Source organism: Octopus bimaculoides, chromosome 8, assembly GCF_001194135.2.
Source record: "Octopus bimaculoides isolate UCB-OBI-ISO-001 chromosome 8, ASM119413v2, whole genome shotgun sequence".
Classification (NCBI taxonomy): domain Eukaryota; kingdom Metazoa; phylum Mollusca; class Cephalopoda; order Octopoda; family Octopodidae; genus Octopus; species Octopus bimaculoides.
In genome coordinates, this window is record NC_068988.1 from 67,256,710 (window position 1) to 67,277,612 (window position 20,903).

The 20,903-nt window shown below is 34.4% G+C and overlaps 1 protein-coding gene across 1 annotated transcript in view; it reads right to left on the reverse strand.

The window, feature by feature from the left end:
• The window catches only part of LOC106867808 (atrial natriuretic peptide receptor 1), a 900,438-nt gene that overhangs the window by 532,577 nt on the left and 346,958 nt on the right, over positions 1 to 20,903 (reverse strand). The window contains exon 3 of the mRNA XM_052970159.1: positions 979 to 1,174. Within this exon, the coding sequence (XP_052826119.1) occupies positions 979 to 1,174 (196 nt within the window). The remainder of the gene's footprint in view (positions 1 to 978; positions 1,175 to 20,903) is intronic.

Consider the following 20,903-nt stretch of genomic DNA (forward strand, 5'->3'; position numbering starts at 1 on the left):
ATATATATATATATATATATATATATATATGCATATATATACACATAAATGTTTATTATCAACAACAGATCAACCATTATCCCTTAAAGTTATTTCAATTAATACTCAGTGAATTAATTAGAGCATACTATCTTCAGTGGGAGAAAATATATTCTGAGATGGTTTATACGTGTGGTCTGCTATAATGAATCCATAAACACACATATAAACGTCTAAGGGTATATCATTTCTCTCTGAAGATATTAATCTCAGTGCATATGGATGTAATACTTAATTAATTCATTGAGTATTAATTGAAACAGCTGTAAGGGATAACGATTGATTTATTGTAGATAATAAGCATTTATTAACTTCACAATCTCCATTTTCTTTTACTTCATTTATATGAATATAAACCACATGGTTTCATATATAAATCTATCATTTCAGGAAATCAATTCTCCCAAGATATTAGGTATTGAACCAGTATTTTCTAGGATGACACCATCCTTTCATGAAGCTAACGTAACTTCTAATCGAAATTATATATATATATATATATATGTATATATATATATATATATATACGTACATAAACACAGGTTTATACAAACAATAATGTTTTGATACTCAGTTTTGGCTGGATTGATTTCCACGAAGAACTTAATTACCGCTTCTATCTGTCTGCATATGTATGAGGATGTATGCGCATATATGAGTACGTGTGCAACTGTGTGGTGTAGAAGACAGCATTGAGATTTACAATGACAGTAATTTACAATCAATAATTATTGTTAATTCACCAAAATATTGAATAATGTATTGGAATATTTGTATCTGTAGATCTCTCAATGTCCACATTCAATTTGTTAAAATCGATGATTTAAAAAAAATTCTGACATCATCCAATAGTTCTGGAGCATTAGAAATCGCAAAAACCCCCAAAAAACAGAAGAAACCAAAAAGAAGAAAAATATATTACACAAAATTTTTACGTACCTCATCTTCACCGTATGTAAAATTCTGACTCTCACTTTTGGCTCTGCTAATTACTTCTCTTGAGAAGTTCTCGTACTCAGGGCTGGTGGGTTTTCTCAGAGAGACAGTCATCAGACTTTCGTATGCTTTTCGCGCCTTTTCGTTGCTTTCGGCTGTGTCGTTAGCACGGTACCATGGGTACATACTGGCGTTTTTACTGCAAAGACAATAGTTCAAATATAATTTGTCAGTAACCGAAATATTTCCACCAGCGGAATTTTATTAGGCGGGAATGTGATTAATTGCAGGTGCTCGAAGACAGGTAGGAAGATAGTATACTAAACCATAGGACTGGTCTAAAAGCTAGCCACATAATGGAACTTGGTCTTGTGTCGAAAGGGCCTAGTGTTGGCAGATTGCGTCCAACAAACAAAGAGGCCATAGTGGGATTTGACCAAATGAACATAAAATGCTGCAACAAATATTGCAAAGGTAGACTTTCTTTTCAACCTACCAATCCATTCGAATTCCGTTTGAACATTTTATCAAACACGAATGGATGAAAGACAAAGCCGGATTTGGCTGATTTTGAAATCCTTGTGCAAAACATTTCCGAATATTTGCACCATGAATTCAGAATGAGCTAAGGCCGAGTTTCCAGAAGCATTCGATCAAAGATTCTGCTAATATGTTTAACTTGGTAGTTAAGTCGTGCATTCCTCAACTATAAGATTACCTATTTCAACTCACTATCTCGTACAGTAAAAACAGTGATTTCAACAATAGCCGTAGGCTTATCCACGGATAGGACTGAAATTTGGATAACGAAACTTGTGTAGAAGCCGGCATTTGAGAGGGCTTGTAAAATAGTTCAGTGGTTTGCTAGCATTTTAAATGTGCCTCTGTGTATAATGTTATTTCTGTGTGTTACCTATTCAGAAGTGGAGGCGCAATGGCCCAGTGGTTAGGGCAGCGGACTCGCGGTCATAGGATCGCGGTTTCGATTCCCAGACCAGGCGTTGTGAGTGTGTATTGAGCGAAAACACCTAAAGCACCAGGAGGCGCAGGCAGGGGATGCTGGCGAACCCTGCTGTACTCTTCCACCACAACTTTCTCTCTCTCTTCCTGTTTCTGTTGTACCTGTATTTCAAAGGGTCAGCATTGTCACACTGTCACGATGAATATCCCCGAGAACTACGTTAAGGGTACACGTGTCTGTGGAGTGCTCAGCCACTTGCACGTTAATTTCACGAAGAGGCTGTCCCATTGATCAAGTGAAACCCTCGACGTCGTAAGCGATGGAGTGCCAAGAACAATCTATTCAGAGATTCTACAAAAGATCATGAGTTGAATCACTCCCACACTGATAAAGCCATTAAAAAAGATCCAGCGATAACATCACCGCCCTCGTATTATACATATATATATGTTCCTACGAAATACACATATAAATGAATGTTGTAATGAAAAATATTTCCAGCGATAAAAATCACAGTTGACTTGTATAATAATCAATATTTACAGGCGATTGTTTAAAATATTTATGAGTATACGTAATATTGAAATATCGCTTAGCACGCGCACACACATAAACATGCACACATGGACTCTCTCTCTCTCTCTCTCACACACACACACACACACACACACACACACACACACACATGAATACACACACTTATACACACATATATATATATTCATGTAAAATGCATATATTGTCTAATGCATATTTTGTCCATGCCTAAAACACAAATATGGCATAAAATCTCTGATTTTCACATGGATATTTGAAATGCAGATATTTAGGGACTCGTTTTATAAAGAAAATTTTAAACTTGTTTCGCACATTAGAAATTGGCTGTAATAAAAAATTTGTAAAATTTTACAATGTCAAGGAGATTATTATGAATTGTTTATTACATCCCTCAATATCACAACCTCCGACACGCAAAAGAACTCACTCTACACATCCTTCACAATTAAAAGTGGCATTCAATGGAATTTATTCTCTTGAAATTCATTCCTCATATAAAGAGAATAAACGTTAGAAATTTATTTATATTTTATTCATAACATTTAAGGATATAGGTTGTACTTCTATATATCCATTTAAGAGATTTTGTTCATGAATTGTTTATATTAATCAAAATCAACAGCTTTTACAAATGTATCACAACGAAGCTGATAACAGAATTTCGAAAACATTATTTCCCTGATAGCAAATATCGAATATAATATGATATCAGCAAGATTGCAAACCGATATATAGATTATTTCAACAGTAGGCCTACTTCTGGCAATCACGCAAGTATTTTTTGTATTTTTTTTAAAGGAACAGCAATAATAAAATACGATTAACAATAACAGTTGGAACGTTAAATCTATCACATGGTACGAAATGAATTTATGGTCTTTATGATTGTCCTGATTGAAAGAAAAGAGAATAAATATATACAACTAGAATAAATACACACACACATACACGCATACACTTACATGCGCGCGAGCGCTAAGGATAAATACATATATATTGACGTGTGGCATTCGAGAATAAAAGTGTTTCCAAGGTAATAAATGTGCCATTACTAAACTACTATTCATAACCACTATGTCAATATTGAGTAGACAGTTCACAGCAAAAAAGCATTTTATTTACTCTCAGTATCTTACTTTCCACTGGCACGCACACACGCTCACACACACACACACACACACACACACACACACACACACGCACACACACACACACACATACACACACACACACAAATGCAATTGTATGTATGCTGCATGCAAGATATTATCTCTATCATTCCATCATTTGTTCAATGGTGATAAAAACAGCGTTGGAAAATATATAGCACCCAACAACAGCATTGAATAGTATTCATGTTACCGGAGAACGCCCAGTTTCGCTTTTTCTCTGCGTCATGCATTTGTAATTAATCTGAGCATACATCGAATATTTTGCTTCATTACTGTCTTTAGGATTTAAAAAAAAATTGGCTCATGTTTCACAAGCCGCTGCCATAGGAATGATAAATCCTTTTTCTTTCTTTAGGTTCGCCGAAATCACTGCCTAAGTTCAATGCCAGAAGGGGAGTGAATTTGTGATTCTGCTACACACCCTCATTCGATCTCAATAGGAAGTAGTGTTCAAATACTTGTTTCTCATGTTTTAGGTCTGTACTTAACGGCCTGTATTTAATGTGCCTGTACATAATGTGTGTAAGGTACTGTTACTTCAACAAGCCAGACCACACGAGAAGGTTGCAGGGTTGCCTCATTCTTGCCTCATTCTTGCAAATATGAGCTCTTATAAATCCACTTACTCCTACCAATCAGTGACACGATGTGAGAGTCTAGGGTGTAGCTTTCTACCATCAATGCTCCAGCATTGTCTTTTCCGGTCCTTGGTCATCAAAGCAATATGTAACATCAAGCTAATCCTTATTGCATCACTGCTTTAGTGGATAGGCAAGGGTACTTAGGATATGGTTAAGCTACTAACCATTTTCTGCAAGGGATTATGTGCATACAGTAGAATATGCACCAGTTATTCATAACATTGACACCCATGATAATCACTAATCTTCAGCCTTTATGTCTCAAACTAGCGGGTAGAAAATGCTTCATACAAGAAACTCAAGCGAAGTCGAAACCTCGCTGGTTATATTTTCTCCAACAATTTGGACGATATTAAATTTTTTCTCAACTGACCCCAGTCTCCTCGGTGCGTTGCACTTCTCTAATCTAACTGCTTTACTCACAATCTTTTCTTCGGCATAAAAATGGCAAATTTCTCTCGTCAATATCACTCGTTTCCCTTTGTAGTACTGCCAGCTCTCTGGTTCATATTTAAACCATTTCATGCCTAAACCCGTGTGTTCTGTCTTCTATTACCTATATTACTTCTTGGGTTGCGTTTTTTATATTGACACCTTCTCTACGCTTTATTTTCTTCCAGTCAACACTGTTGGCAGAGATGCGGAGCATAGATACTTGTGCATATAATTATATAGGCATTTACATAGAAGGAGAAAAATTCGTGCGTGCACACACACACACACACACACACACACACACACACACACACACACACACACACACACACACACACACACACACACACACACACACACACACTCACACACACAGAGGCATACACACATATACAGACTGATTTACATACGCATATCATCCTGATTTTAAAATTAGATATACGTAACGATACACACAATAGGCAATTATTTGCATAAATTACAGAAGTAGAACGTATTTTCCAACTAAAATTTACATTTACTTTTAAATAGTGTAAAACATATACTGATAGAGAGTACACACTCAACTCTATCCCTTGATGTCTCTCATCCCATAATAACAACAACAACAGCAGCAGCAACAATAGCGAAGCGGCGATATGAACAACACTAGTAGCAGCAGAAATAACATCAATAACGATAATGATATTGATAATAATCCTTTCTAATATGGGAACAAGGTCTGAAATTTATGGGGAAGAGACTAGTTGATTACTTCAATGGTACTTAATTTGCTGACTCTGAAAGGAAGAAAGGCAAAGTAATTTGAACTTGGAACGTAACCACGAACAAAGTGCTGCCAAGCATTTTGCCCGGCGTGCTAACTATTCTGCCAGCTCGCCGCCTTATTAATATGTTTACTACTATAGACACAAGGCTTTAAATTTTAAGGAAGGTGCTTGTTGACTACATTGAATCAAGGGTCCAAATGATGCTTATTCCAACGAACCCGAAACGATGAAAGAGGCACATTAGCCTTGGAAGAATGTGCCATCAAAACGTAAAGGCAAACAAAATGTCTTTTGTCCGGTGTACTTTTGTCTGGCAGCGTTCCGCTTTAATAATAATAATAATAATAATATTATTATTAATATTATTATTAATAATAATAATAATAATAATAATAATAATAATAATAATAATGATAATAATAATAATAATAATAATAATAATGAACTAGATACGATACAACACACAGAAATAAAAGAGAAAATAAAGAAAGAATATTACTATAGACGAGTTAGATCAATATTGAAAACAGAGCTCAATGCTAAAAACAAGATAATAGTCATTAACACTCTAGCCACCCAAGTTATAAGTTACAGCTACAATATCCTTAACTGGACACTAAATGAACTAACCAAAACAGACAGAAAAACAAGACAAATAATGACAGGATCTAGGATGCAACGCCAAAAATCTAACATAGAAAGTTTATATATACAACGTATACAGGCGCAAGAGTGGCTGTGTGGTAAGTACCTCGCTTACCAACCCGTAACTTAGCAGTTCGGCATAAGGGACCGATAGAATAAGTACTAGGTAGACAGAGAATAAGTGCTTGGGTGGATTTGGGACCTACATATACTGGAAGCTATGCCAACGCTATGGAATAACAAAAGAAAAAAGATGGTATAGACACACGCCAGTAAAATGAGAAAGCAGCCGTACCATGGGATATGTCAATACACACAGATAGAGAAATTAAGCCCAATAGGCCAGATATAGTTGTCAGAGATAATGAAGAAAAAAATGCTTTCTAATTGATGTATCAATACCAGCAGAGGACAACGTTTCTCTGAAAGAAATGGAGAAACTTTCAAAATGCAAAGATCAGGAAATAGAGATAGCTCGAATGTGGTATCTAAGAACAGAAACAATTCCTATCATAGTGGGTGTATTAGGTAGGATAAAAAAAATATTCAGACACATACATAACAAAAACACCAGGACTTACAAGTATATATATATAACATACATCCTACGCAAAACACTTTCAATACAGTAACCATAAGAGCATCACAGCAAACCACAGCACATACCCAAGCACACAGAGCTGTGCTCGGTAGTGAAGTGAAAGCACGCTATAAAAATAAAACTACAGATTAATAATAACAATAACAATAATAATAATAATAATAATAATAATAATAATAATAATAATAATGATAATAATAATAATAATAATAATGATAATAAAAGCGTCGTATATATCTGTCCATTTGTCCTTCTGTCCGTCCGTCACACGTTATCCACAACTGAAGCGACGAAATTAACTATCATTGAAGTTACTCAATTTGGTCGTTGAAGTCACATACGCAACATAAGAAAAAGGAAAGATTGTGTTCTATTTGTGGCTACAGTTTATTTTCCCTCGCACGCAACCTAAAATGATGGCTCTCTAATACTACAATCGACTGCACGAAAATTAGATGAAAAAATAATAATGCAAATCACAACAAATTTTATAAAACCATGTGTTAGTTACACGTTAATACTACTGTAGACTTATTCACTGTATTAAATACAGTTCGTTCTACCACTTGAAGCTATTTAATTTTGAGGTGAATAATCTATTTCACAAAAGCTTTCTGTCAGCAAAACATTTAGTTCCACTGTTTGCAATTATTTTGCACGTAAGTATTGTTGATATACAAGAATTGTAAAATTGAAAAACAAGTTAGAAAATATTTCTTACCATGAATAAATATTTATTATTTTCGACGGAAGAAGTATTATTTCAGAATAAGAGAACTGTATGTATACTTTAAGTGTATATATTTCAAAGTGCTTCAAAACTGCGTATTCATCTGAAGAAAGTTTCTGTATTAGACTTATAGTGTTAAAAACACAGAATATCTCCAGCAGGTGACCTCCTACTACTCAAATTTCCCCATGCTGATAAGTTGTTGGATACGGATATCTGCTTGTTCACTTCATCAGTAGCAAATACTGACATCACCTTATGTCAAGCGAACATCGTTTGCTATCTGATATAGTTAAATAGTGTTTGAATGGTGACTACGTCACATTTCACCGGCAGGCTGAATAAATATTCATTATCATATACGGAAGCAGTATTAGTTCAATATTCACGATCCTTATTCATACTTTAACTGTTGAAAACTTTCTAAATGGCGGTATTCATCTTCATAATGTACCTCTTATACTGTTAAAAACACAGAAAAGTATTAACAGCAGGCGAAGGTCGCCCAACATTTTTGGTGAACATGCTAGGTCCGGATTTCTCAAGATGAAAATTGAAATTCAAATGTCTTTCAAGATAATTCAAGTACGTATACAAATCGCTAATTTTGAACGAATAATTTTCCCCTCACTAATAATGAAATTTTCTTCAACCCACCTGCTAAATGCAACATCAATGACCTATCAAACAGTGTTTATCTATATCAGCCGATGTTTGCTTGACATGGTGCGGCGTGTATATTTGCTACTGATGAAGCTAACATGCAATCATTCAGATCTAGCAATATCACCATAATGCTGATCGACCCTTTCCTGCTGCTATTTCCCCGTGTTTTTAATACTACACACCTGTAAGAAGTACTTTTTCGTGTCGGATACCGCAGCTTAGAAGGATTTCAAAATGTATACACTTTATGTTTGTATACAAATTGTTAATTGTGAATAAGCATATTTAAAAAAAAACATACGATTTACTGTTAAATTAATGTATAAAGAAATTTTTGTTAAGATATTTCTCTGAAATGCTAAATGAATGTGACTAAAATAATTTAACAAAAAAGAATTGATTAAGTTTCATCGTCTGCACTACAAACGTTCAGAAGGAAAGTCGTATTGCAAATATAAGAGCTTTCATATCGTTACCCAACCTATTAAAACAGCAGTCATGTCTCGTCGAAATCGGTCTGAAGACTCATCGTACATACGAACACAGAATATATTAATTACTTATAGAAACGTCAGCTAAATATATGTAAATATCTTACAGTATCATTAAAAAAAAAACAGAATATTTTTTGAAGAAATGTTTTTAGATAAACAAAATTCAAAGAGAACTTATTAATAATTCTGAGAAATACAACTTAAATTTCAATAATAAATCCAATGAAAAATTGTCTGGTATAACATATATGTTTTCTGAAAATAATAATAGTGGCAAAATCTATAATATTCTAAATCTTTCACTGACTGCATACATTTTATATTGAACGTAGTATAGCAAATGAATAAACAGTTTAATGTAAAAGAACAAAATTTGTGATCAGCAAAGCGAGGAGTAAAAAAAGAAAAAAAGGATCTGGCTCCCGTCAGTTAAAACAACGAGTTTCCCAGTCGATACGATACTGTTGTTGAAATTAACTTGCAAGTGGCAGAGTACTCCACAGAGATGAGTAACTTTAATTCGATTATAATGGAGATTCAGGGTTACACAGAATATGACAAGGCTGGCACTTTGAATTACGGGTAAAACTCAGTTTTGCCAGCTGAGTGGACTTAATCGACATGAAGTAAAATGTCTTGAAAGATAGGCGATACTACTCAAAATTGAACCCACGGTCTTACAATCCTTAGCCGAATACTCTAACCATTAAGCCATGCACCTTCTCAAAGCCACAAGTACCTAACCAGTAACAGCAATAGTCGTTTCTAACGTAGACGTACAACCTCGAATTTTATACGGCGGGTACTCCAGTACTTGAATGATACTTTATTTTATGGACCGCAGTTCATGAAAAGCAACGAACAATTGACTGCGGCAGGGTTTTGAACTCGAAATGTAAGGAGTCAGAACAAACATTCCGATATTAATAGTTATTTTAAAATTTGGCATACGGCAAGCAGTCGAATGGGGAGTAGGTAGTCGAATACTCCAACTGTAGTTGATGGCTATTGCTTTATTTTATCGACAACGGAAAGATGAAAAGCAGAGTTGATCACGGTGGGGGTCGAACTCAAAACGTAAAAAATGTGACTTGACACTTAAAGCATGTGACCCGACGCAGAGGAGATTTCGAAATATAAAGACCAGGTGTTACCATCTTTTGATGGAGAAACTGATGTGTGTGTTTAGATACAAGTGAAGATTTTTGAACATGCTGACAAGTCTATGAAGGGAAATTTTCACAGCGTGTGAGTATGACCGAGTATATGTGTGAGCTTGCATGTGCAAATGAATTGATGCTGAGTATTGTGAGTTTGAGGCCTTTTCTATACGTATGTGAGTGTTCGGAATGTAATGCAAACTTATGTATATTTCTTCTTGTGTTTATGTAGTGATTTACAAGAAGCAATATGTGTTTATGTTTAGTTGAACATGATCGATCATTTAACTAATATAGTTTGGTGTTTATGACCAGTCTATGTAAACATAAATAATTGCATAAACATTAATTCTAATTGAAAGTATTTTTTTCACTAACACAATTTGCCAGTCGTGAAAATTATTTCCTTTGAAATAATTTGGTTATTATTTTTGTGAAATCACTGCATAGCTTCCTCAATGTTTTTTATTCAAATTTTCTTTTTGTTGTTGTGCAGTCTGTCAACAGAATAAGATGATTATTTTTTCTGCGAGGAAAATTCACTACTTCTTCCTAATACTAGGAATGTGCGTACGACGTAACTTAGGTCTAAATTAAAATTTTTCCTCTATTATAAAATTTTATATGTGAATCTGAGCAAATTCTTATGAACAGTAAAGGTTATTCCACGTCGTTTTCATATTCACCGAAAGAAAATTTACAACTAAAATTTTAAATGTTTTCAAATAAAATTCAGTAGTTTCGATGTAGTGTATAATGTTATGGGGCTCCCTACAAATCCCTCATGCTGTTACTGAGTGAAAGTCCTTTTAATTCACCATTTCCGTTTGTCAATTAATAACGTGTGTATAAATACAAATGGGAAAACCTCCGAAATAATCGAATATAGATAATAAAATATTCAGCAGCTAAACTGCACATTTATACACAAGAGAACGACTAACCCTGCTAACAGAACAGAACTGTCAGAAATACAACTGAATTTAGTATAGAGGCCTGAAAGATACAGAGTTTCGACGATTTTTAAATACTATTAATATTCCTTTTTTCCCATACTGGGGTTTTCGAGAGGGTTAGCTAAAAGTAAATAAGAAATTTCAAACCACAATGCTGTATGAAATATTTAAACGACAAAGAGTCTGTTGAATATACCCAAGTATCAGGGCGATGTGTAAAAAGTTATTTCGTCAAACACCCAGGGATATTTGGATTTATTGGGTTTATTGAAGATAACGCAAAGTGTCTGAGCAGTGAGCAGATTCAGGAAGCTCGTCATTACACGGCGCTCTCGCTAACTAAACGTTTATTTTTATTTACTGTCCTCATATAAGGCTAATAATGCGACACTTCACTAAATCAATACATATTAGCAACAATACTTTTAAAGAAAAAGCAAAAAATAACGTCTGTTGTAACTAAATCTCAATAATTTTATATGATAATAGAAATTGATGAGACGAACACCAATAAAACTTAAAGTCACGGATGAATTTTGAAGCGAGAAAGGCTGGTAAATCACACAGAATAGTTTAAAGCAGGAATTTATCTCTTTTAAAGAACAACAGCAGATACTGTTCTATTGCAGAAAAATATTAATGAATATATAATGTAAAATATGTCAGTATTGATGAATATTTATGCAGACATTTGGAAAACATTAATCCAACTGGCTAATGAAAAACTTTAAGGAAATTGACATTGCAATTTGGTATTTGTATTCTGAAGAAAGATTGAATTTTGGAAAGTGGTCAGATAAAAACAAATCCACAGTTCACTACTTTCAACACAATCTTTCATATATTTTCCCCTTTCAGAAGTGAAAAGAAATTACTTGCGATAAATTATAATTGTTAAACATTGTTTCTTTATATTAGATTGCAATCGCTGTAGACATTTTGACGAGAACTAAAATCTGTAATCAGAAGATATTTCTCTATTTCGAAATGGAGTATTTTTCAGCTTACAATAAAGTCTTGTAAAATGGTGACAGAGTTATATGTGGCCAAATAACATCATACCTGTATAGTCATGAATAAGTGCAAGTACTACAGAACCAACAGAGAAGTTGGTTGTCGCGCTCTGTATTCAAGTCACAGTCACCTTAGCTTTTTGTTATTCTTTAAGATAGATAAAATGAAATAGTAACTCAGCGGGCCTTTGGAGACTTTATTTAAGTTCATCCCTTTATAAGAATTAGACCCATGGCTGTGACTTGGGAGAGTCAGCAATGTACTTATTTATACATAACTTAGTGCTAAACAACGACTTAAATAGTAAATAGTTGACTTGAGTAATAAATTGATGTGCAATTTCATTAATACTGATTCCTTGAGGTTTCCTTCCACAGGAACTTATGATATGATACAAGTAAATAGACAATAAATGGCTCAGTGATTGACAGGCGAAATTGATCACAACAGCCCTTGATGAGCGTCTAATATGCATGATTATTCAGCGATATTACAAACCAACATCTTTAAGTGTCGCATGAGGTCGCAGAGAGTGAACACTAGATATCGCTTGCGAAGAACATGGATACATATTGGATAGAAGTTGTACCAGTATTTTATTGTAAATCGCACTGGTCGAGAGTCCAAAACTGAGAATAGAGAAGGGAGAAGGGATCAGTAAAATCATGTTGGTGCTCTGATGGTAGAAATGCTTAGGGAATGACTTGACTTGTCATGATTTACTAGCATATTCAAAAGTTGAGAATTACAGCATGTGAAATTATATACTAATAGGAATCCAGTATAGATTGCAAATTCAAATGTAGATTTAAGGTTATTTTGAAATTCGTCTGAATAAAAAGACAAACTCCAAAGCAAATTTTATGTAAACTCTGCATGATAGAGTTTGCATAAAACATCGAAACAATTTCCTCGTAAATCCTGTAGTAAATTTAAAATGTTTTGTGAAATATAATAAATATTTAGGAGAAAAATAGGAGAAAAAAGCCAAATATTTGAAAACAGGTGAATGAAAATATCAAAAAATATTTAGATAAATATTTAGATAAATATATAGATAAATGTCTCGCAAATGATAGATTTCTCGTAAATGTCTCATGCACACAGGATAATTTTAGTTTATTTTTAGGGTTTTGTTTTATTCTTATTTAGTCTCTGTTCAATTGACATAAAGTAGTGAAAGTCACTAAACTATTTAATGCATCTGTCCGTTTTTGCTGATGTAGTCTGTGATAGTAAGATTTAACTTATTTCAAGCCTGTATAGTGTCCACGTAGGGGGCTTTCGTGCAGGCCTCTCATATTGTCTGATAAATGAAAAAATTAAATCTTTAAAATGCTGTCCTTGGCTTCCTAGTACTTCTTGTTCTTTAGATCCAGTTCAATACGCCTGTCTTCTTTCCAGTCACAATGCATCTAAAATTATAAGTATTCAGATTATGGTAGTTTGTAAGATTCAGTTGCTATTTCTAATAGGCCACAAGGATAGATCCAATTATTAATCAACAACTTCAATTAACATATAATTAGCCATCATCATCAGCGACGCTAAACAAATTTAGTATAGTAATCTGAGAAAAAATGTAATTATTGCGTATATGTAACAGGATATAAATTGCTGTGAATAATAATTACAGGTGGTAGTGGATTGTGAGACTAGTTAAAAGTGTGTAAACATCGGTTATTAAACATTGACTTGCTTATTTCTCTTAATGCATCCTAATGTCGAGGCACTAGCATCCCCAAATCCCGTGAAGCACCATGTTGAAGCACTAGTGTCCCCAAACCAGTAAGTCGAGTGTCTTCTGAAAGCAGTGAAGTTGTTCTCCTATGATGTGCGTAACAACAACTAGCATACTTTGCGTTCGAATCTACCAGGCCCAGTTAAAAATAAACAGGCAAATCATCGAGAGTGAGTGAGTGAGTGAGAAAGAGAGTGAGAGAGAGAGAGAGAGAGAGAGACAGAGAGAGAGTCTGTAGCACTTTTTATGTTTGTATAGGAGAACATTTGCAGATTCTTTTTGAAAAATATTAAATTATGTATTTTTAATTGGTGTTTATTTTGCAACTTTATAATTTACGTTATTAGCTGTGACAAGCTAACTGAAACATCAAATAGGCAGACACTACTCTGAGCGGAAGTGCGAGAAGAAGAGAGAGACGGAGAGAGAGAGAGAGAGAGAGAGAGAGAGAGAGAGAGAGAGAGAGAGAGAGAGAGAGAGATATCGACAATATGAAAATTATATTGTAATCAGATTCTGTAAGGCAAACTGTATGAACATCGATCAGATTCTAATTAAAGCAGTTTACGTGACATTGTCAACTTTAGTCACAAACATTAGTTTTGAAGATTTATCGCATTTATTAAATAATTATTGATCTCATTTGAGCAGACAGTAGTTCCAATTGATCTGCTAGTCATTCATCATGGTGTTAAACAACATAAGTGTGTTACAGCGTTTCTCTTTAATGTTATCACCAAATATTTAAACTGCCTTTATGGCTCAGACATAACGAAATTCATTTGAACAAAATTTCTTATTATATGTACAATTTAGAAATTATCTTTTCTATGGGGACGTATAACTGATTTTAGTCAATATAATGTACACAGTGGAGGACAAAACCTATAATACGGAATAATAAACTAAGCTCACTTATTGAACTGTGTCTATAAATCGGGCCAATTTTCTATGGCATATTTTGCAATAATAGCACGATCTGAACTATATACCTTTGTATAAAAAAACGGTATTATAGCTATGAGAACAGTGGTTCTGTTGTTATAATTTGTCTCGCACTAAATTACAGACAAGGTCATTTCCTCTTGTGACTTGTTGCAAGCTGTGCGATTGCTCTCCTGCTCGCTCAATTGGCTTAGAATGTTGGGGAAAAATATCCCGGAATGATACAAATCTAATAATGACTCATGTATTTAGTTTTTTTATCGAAAGTGTTCCTATTTTGCTATTTAAATAACTGTTCTTACAGTTAAATATCTGTTCTATTAAATTACTATTTAACTCAATAAATGTTCTGGTAAATACATGGTTTTCTAAATTATTTTCTTAACTAAATTTTCTTTTAAACAACATTTGTATTGAATGACTGCTCCGTTATATAGCCCTCCAGTTAAATAACTTTGAGGTAAAAGAAACATCTGTAAAATAGCTGTTCTGATAATTGCTAGTTAAATAACTTTTATATTAGATATATTGTTAAATAACAACGGTTCTGTTACATAATTGATTTGTTAATTCAAACATAAAATAGTAGTTATAATAAATAAAATTGTCAAATAACTGATTTGTTAATTCAGTTATTTGTTAATCAATTTTGAACATTAAATAAATGTTCTCCTACATTAGAAATCTGTTAAATAAGGATTTCGTTTAATATACTTTTAAATAAATGGCCTTTTAAATTAATGCTCTGTTATCTATTCTGCTAAATAACCATTCTCTTGAATGATATTGGAGTTAGTAATTTCTTTCTTATAACAACCATAGAAACATCTTTGAACCGCTTTCATTAACGTATCAAGAAATCATAACAAGCATCATTCTACGCGGTCTCTGATTCGGAAAATATTGCTTTCAAATTTCGGCCCAAGGCGAGTAATTTCACGAGAGAGAGTAAGTCGTTTACATCGACCTCAGTACTTAACCGGTACTTATTTTATCGTCCCCGAAGGGATGGAAGGCTAGGTCAACTTTGGTTGAAAATATATTAACTCAACGTAAAGACGGGCAAACAACAGCTAATTATTTTACCGGCGTGCTTACGTTTCTACCAGCTCACAGCTCATCGCTTTTCTCATTCAGTAAATATTGCTTTCAAAATTTGACACAAGGCCACACAATTCTGGAGGAGGGGTAAATCGATTATATCATTCCCAGTGCTCAACTGGTACTTATGTTATCGACCCCGAAGTGATGAAAGTAGTGTCGACCTCGACAGAATTTGAACTCAGAACGTAAAGATTGGCGAAATGCCGCTATGCATTTTCCTCAGCCTGCTAACGATTCTGCCAGCTCGATGCATTCAGCTGACCCCTTGTACCAATATTTTTGCACTTTTTTTAAATATCAAATCATCGTTGATTCTTGTGATTTAATTCATTCATTCGCATTATTTCACCTTAAAACTGAATACGAATGAAACACATACACAAACTTCTGAAGTTTTGTAAATATTCGAATTATAATAACGATATAATGCCAGAAAAAGTAGGGATTTAGATACAACAACAGTCATAATATATCGAAATACCAAAAAACAGTGTGTAAATGCATAATTACATAGTTATGAATGACATGGGTATGTTAATAATTTCAGAAGGGTTGTAAAATAATTTATATAAGAGAAATAGTACAGTGTGATCATTAAAATCTAGTGAATGAATTATAATGAAATGAAAGCTTTAAGCAATATCACTATTTTTTTGAAACATATGTCTCCGTAAATAGCAGCATCAAAGATTTGATAAATAAATGTATTATCCTAAAATCGACACAATGCCGAAAGCGGTCATATTTCACATCAATTTTATGTCCTAAACCATTTTAATATCCGATATTAATTGCCAGTTCGTATTTCAAGTTCCATTAATCCTTTTAAGAAAGAATACCAAAATATCATATTCTTTAGCTTTCATATTTCTATTTACTCTCTATGAGAAACTTTTCGTTATATTGTATAGCTGTTTGCCGCTAGCTGCATTGACAAGACATTTACGGCGAATTGAAAGAAAATTGTGAAATTATTAACTTTGAAATGAAAAAGAAAACTTTAGAAAAACTATTCGTCATAAAATTTTCGCAGAATTATCGCTCAAGTAAAATATATATATATATATAAAAAAACTAACAACATTATGTTGCTGCAAATCATTTCTTGTGTACGAAATACTCGTAAACACACTCTTGAATCACTTCCACCCACAGTATTGTGCGTGTACTCATGTATACCTACCTACCTACCTACCTACCTACATATATAATACATACATGCATACACACACAAACACGCGCACCCACACGCACACACACAAATACACATACAGTGATATCACACATAGATGTCACAGTAAAGAAGAGCTTCACTGTGACATAACTTTCACTGGCAACTGGTACAGACTTGCAAAATACATTATGGTAATAGATCGAGAGTCGCAGCTGACCTCCTACTCGATGTGCGAAGAAAGCAGTCTAGAGGAACAAAGACCACTGATAAATATAAGGTTCTCAGTTTGTAGGGAGTTGATGGATGAAATGTAATTATCACAACACCACAAATTTTAGGAGCACAGCAGATCTTGAGTTCGTTGGGAAAGGTCACCATAAGGTTACACATGTAAATTATTAGAAAGTCATCTTAGAGGGATCCCTTTTTTCTTTCTTGTTTTCTGTAACACAATATTTCAACACTTCAAGGAAATGGAATCCCATGCTTTAGCAAGAACTATAGTAGTATTCTGAAAGACAACGTTAATGTCAAATATACCTAGACTCAATTGCGTAACAGATTTGGTGTCAGTGACAAAATCCAGCTAATTGTAAGGTTTAAAGTGTGGTGTTTTTAGTATCAAACATAAATTACACTGGCAATTCATGTTTTATGACTTCGGCATGGCTGATGTCAAGGTAATTGAAAGATTGTGCAGTAAATTTGCAAGAAAGTGTCTGGCGTTTAATTCAACCTGTACAGCAAAAATCTGAGATCTTCTTACTTAATACGTCCCTGATGGAAAACTTCAATGCTACGAAGGTAAGGTGAGCCAGCAATTTTCTCACTGAGTCACCACTTTCGTAATGAGAACGAGTGATTACAGATTAAAACAAGGCTATAATTGGTAGCAGGGTATTATTGGCGTATTCTCTTATGAATGGCTGGAAATTGTAGGCAAAAGCATTTGGAAAGGAGTAGCAAAATACTAATAGCAGGAGCAAGAGCAAACTCATGGTACAGATGATCCAAGATTCAACAGAGATAGTCACCATATAAAAATTGTAGTCTCCGCGTTCCAGGGACAATGGATTAAGTGTGATAAAGCGATGGGACGAAGTCTGCTATGGATATACCTCTCGTAAACTGTTCATAAGTTGCCATTTCCTCATTCGTACCGTTGCAGAAAAATTGGCAATTAAACATAAACTTCAAATCTCGGGCAGATAGGAACACCTATACGGCAAGAAGTGTGGAGTAATTCTTTGTCCCATGGACCACATTTTGACCGGAATTTCTAGATCGCTTGAGGAATGGTGATGTAAAACAGAGGCGCCACATGGCCTTAACAAAATTGCCAAATGGATTGACGTAATGGAAGACGGGTAAGTCCGTCAAGGGACAATCGTAAGCACCAAATGTTTTCAGATTCCTAAAGGAAGGTTATAAATCCTAAAGCAAATACATTTATGAAGGGTCTCTCACTTATTTTACACCAAATATGGGACTGAGAGATGCAAGTGAATCTAAAGTGTAGACACACCTTGCCAGATGTAGTGGCGATCATATCGCTCCAACCAGATATCGCTGGAGCGCAAAACGATCATTTGAACTTACAGTTTTCTGGGAAAACACGCTTAAAATGTCTCACCAACGGATTAAAGCCAATTATAAGAATTAGGTTGATGATGCCCTTATAAAAGAATGTCTCGTAGCCTCATTTCCGCTAAGGTTATCCAGAGATATCTCAGCGCAATCTACAACAGAATACAGGTTAGAAATCCAAACAAATACACGAATTCAGTAAGTACATAGCTATAACACGTGATATCAGTTCAAAATTGCTCTAGTCGGCGAAAGAAGGAGCATTTGATTAGCAGATGGTTAATTTTCTCATTGCTACTCAACTCTTTAGCCACCAGTGGATGAAGTCAAGTTAGCTATGCCTTTAAATAGTTTCCTATACTTTAAACATTAAATATGTACGTAATCTATATAAATGAAAACTATAAATAAATAAATAAATAACTAGAGTTTTGTCTAAGCAGTGAAAATCTTTGCATATTTAGCACCGTGTTTAAAATACGCAAGGGTTTTTAACATTGCAGTAGCTTTAGCTACCAGCAGAACTTAGCTTTAAATGCCTTTAAATAGTTTCCTGTAATTCAAACATTAAATATGTATATACTCTATATAAATAAATAAATATATATACATTTGTGTATATATAATGTTTATAACTTATACCTATCTATCTATTTGTGTTCCTATTTGTCTCTATATTGTATGTATGCACGCACGCACACACACGCACACGCACACATACACACACACACATATATATGCATACATATACACGCATGTGTGTGTGTGTGTGTGTGTGTGTGTGTGTGTATCGAGTAGCCACCCACACGTTTTCATCATTTTTAGGAATTTCTTCTGATTCCTACGTCTTCAACTACAGAGATTACGATTTCCCCAGAATGACAGCACTTCAAAATTTCTGTGCCCTTGTCAAATTTAAGTTTTTGACATCTTGATTTGGATATTTTTCTTGGAATTCCCAATGTAATAAAACAGAATTTAAGGATCTGAAAAAACAAAAACAAAAAAAAAAGCAACAAATCTTTTCCAAATTTTAATTTTTGTAGCGTTCTATATATTAATGGCAGGCGAAAAGATCTGTTCATATCATTCATCTTTCTTTTTGCTATCATTTTTGACAACTTTTAAAATGTTTAAAATCGTCTTAATCTTATTAAACATGGACATTTATCCTTCATATTCTAAACCCTCACAAACCAACGAAAGCTGTCGGTGTCTTTCTTTGAGAAACGTTACATTAACACATTTTAAGCTTTCACTATCGTGCTACCCGTTCCGTATTTAGCTTTGCCAGCATGGACACCTTTGAAAGATTGCCAATCAATTTCAATCAGATGGAAATGTTTCCCGGTCTTTGCATAATACATTACTTATTCAACTAACACATCCTAACACCCATCACTAAGGTATTAGAGATTATTTTCCGACCCCATCATCTTTACTAAATGAGAATAAAAACAGAATTGGCATACATTTAATTCTACATTCTTCACCATGATGAACAAATTGTAAGTGCTCAAAATTATTTCAATTTTAATAAACATTGGGACCTGGCCGCTCACTTTACTTTTCTCACAAGATCACTGCCTCCGTAAGACACACAGCTATGATGTAAATAGAATAATAATTGAAGACTAAGAAATAAGCCAAATGGTAAGGAGCCATTTTAGTCCGTGGGTGACCTTCTGCAGGTATATGATTATTTCAAATAATGAATTTTAAACTATGAATTGCTCTTAAAGTTCCTTTTAGTCGTGAGACTTATATGTTGTTTTCGCGTCAGCTTTTAAAGACTATATCAGTATCTTGGCATGAATTGGACGGCATTTATCATTGTTTTCTTTGAAGTATAAAAAGGAAAATTGAAATCTCAGAACAATATGTAGAACGTTTCCATGCTAGAATATACAGGGTGGGGTGGGTAAATTGTCGCCATTTTATATTTTTAATTTCGTCCATGCACTTTGTTTCTTTTTAGTTTTATCCACTACACAGTATAGTAGGGTCAGTTGGGCACCGTTTGTGAGAAAAATAGCACCATGACGCCATTCACTCTGCCAGAAATTTGCAAACGACATGCGGTCCTGCTTGGCATTCATGCCGGAAGCTCCAATATGAACATTTCAGAGTGTTTGGGTATCAATCTGAGGACATGTATCGAGAATGATAAAATAAAACATCCAGTGAACATCATGGTGTTTGGAATGATCACTAGTAATGGTGATGTTATGCCTCCATTTACCTTTCCACACATCCTCAGTCTCAATACGGAGGCCTACATCAAGTGTCTGGAGGAGGTAGTGATGCCCTGAGTTAAGAGGGTGGCTGCTGGAAGACGCTATGTCTGGAAACAGGACTCTGCACCATGCCGTACAAGCGGGACAACACAGTAAAAGTTGTCAGACAATTTCTGCGACCGCATCACCCTTAACATCTGGCCACTTAACTCTGCAGACTGCAGCCTCCTTAATTACTATATGTGGGGCGCAGTTGTGCGAGAGACCAACAAAATACCGTGTAACACCAACCATCAAATGAAGTGAAGGATTATTTCAGCATTCACCAACTTAAACA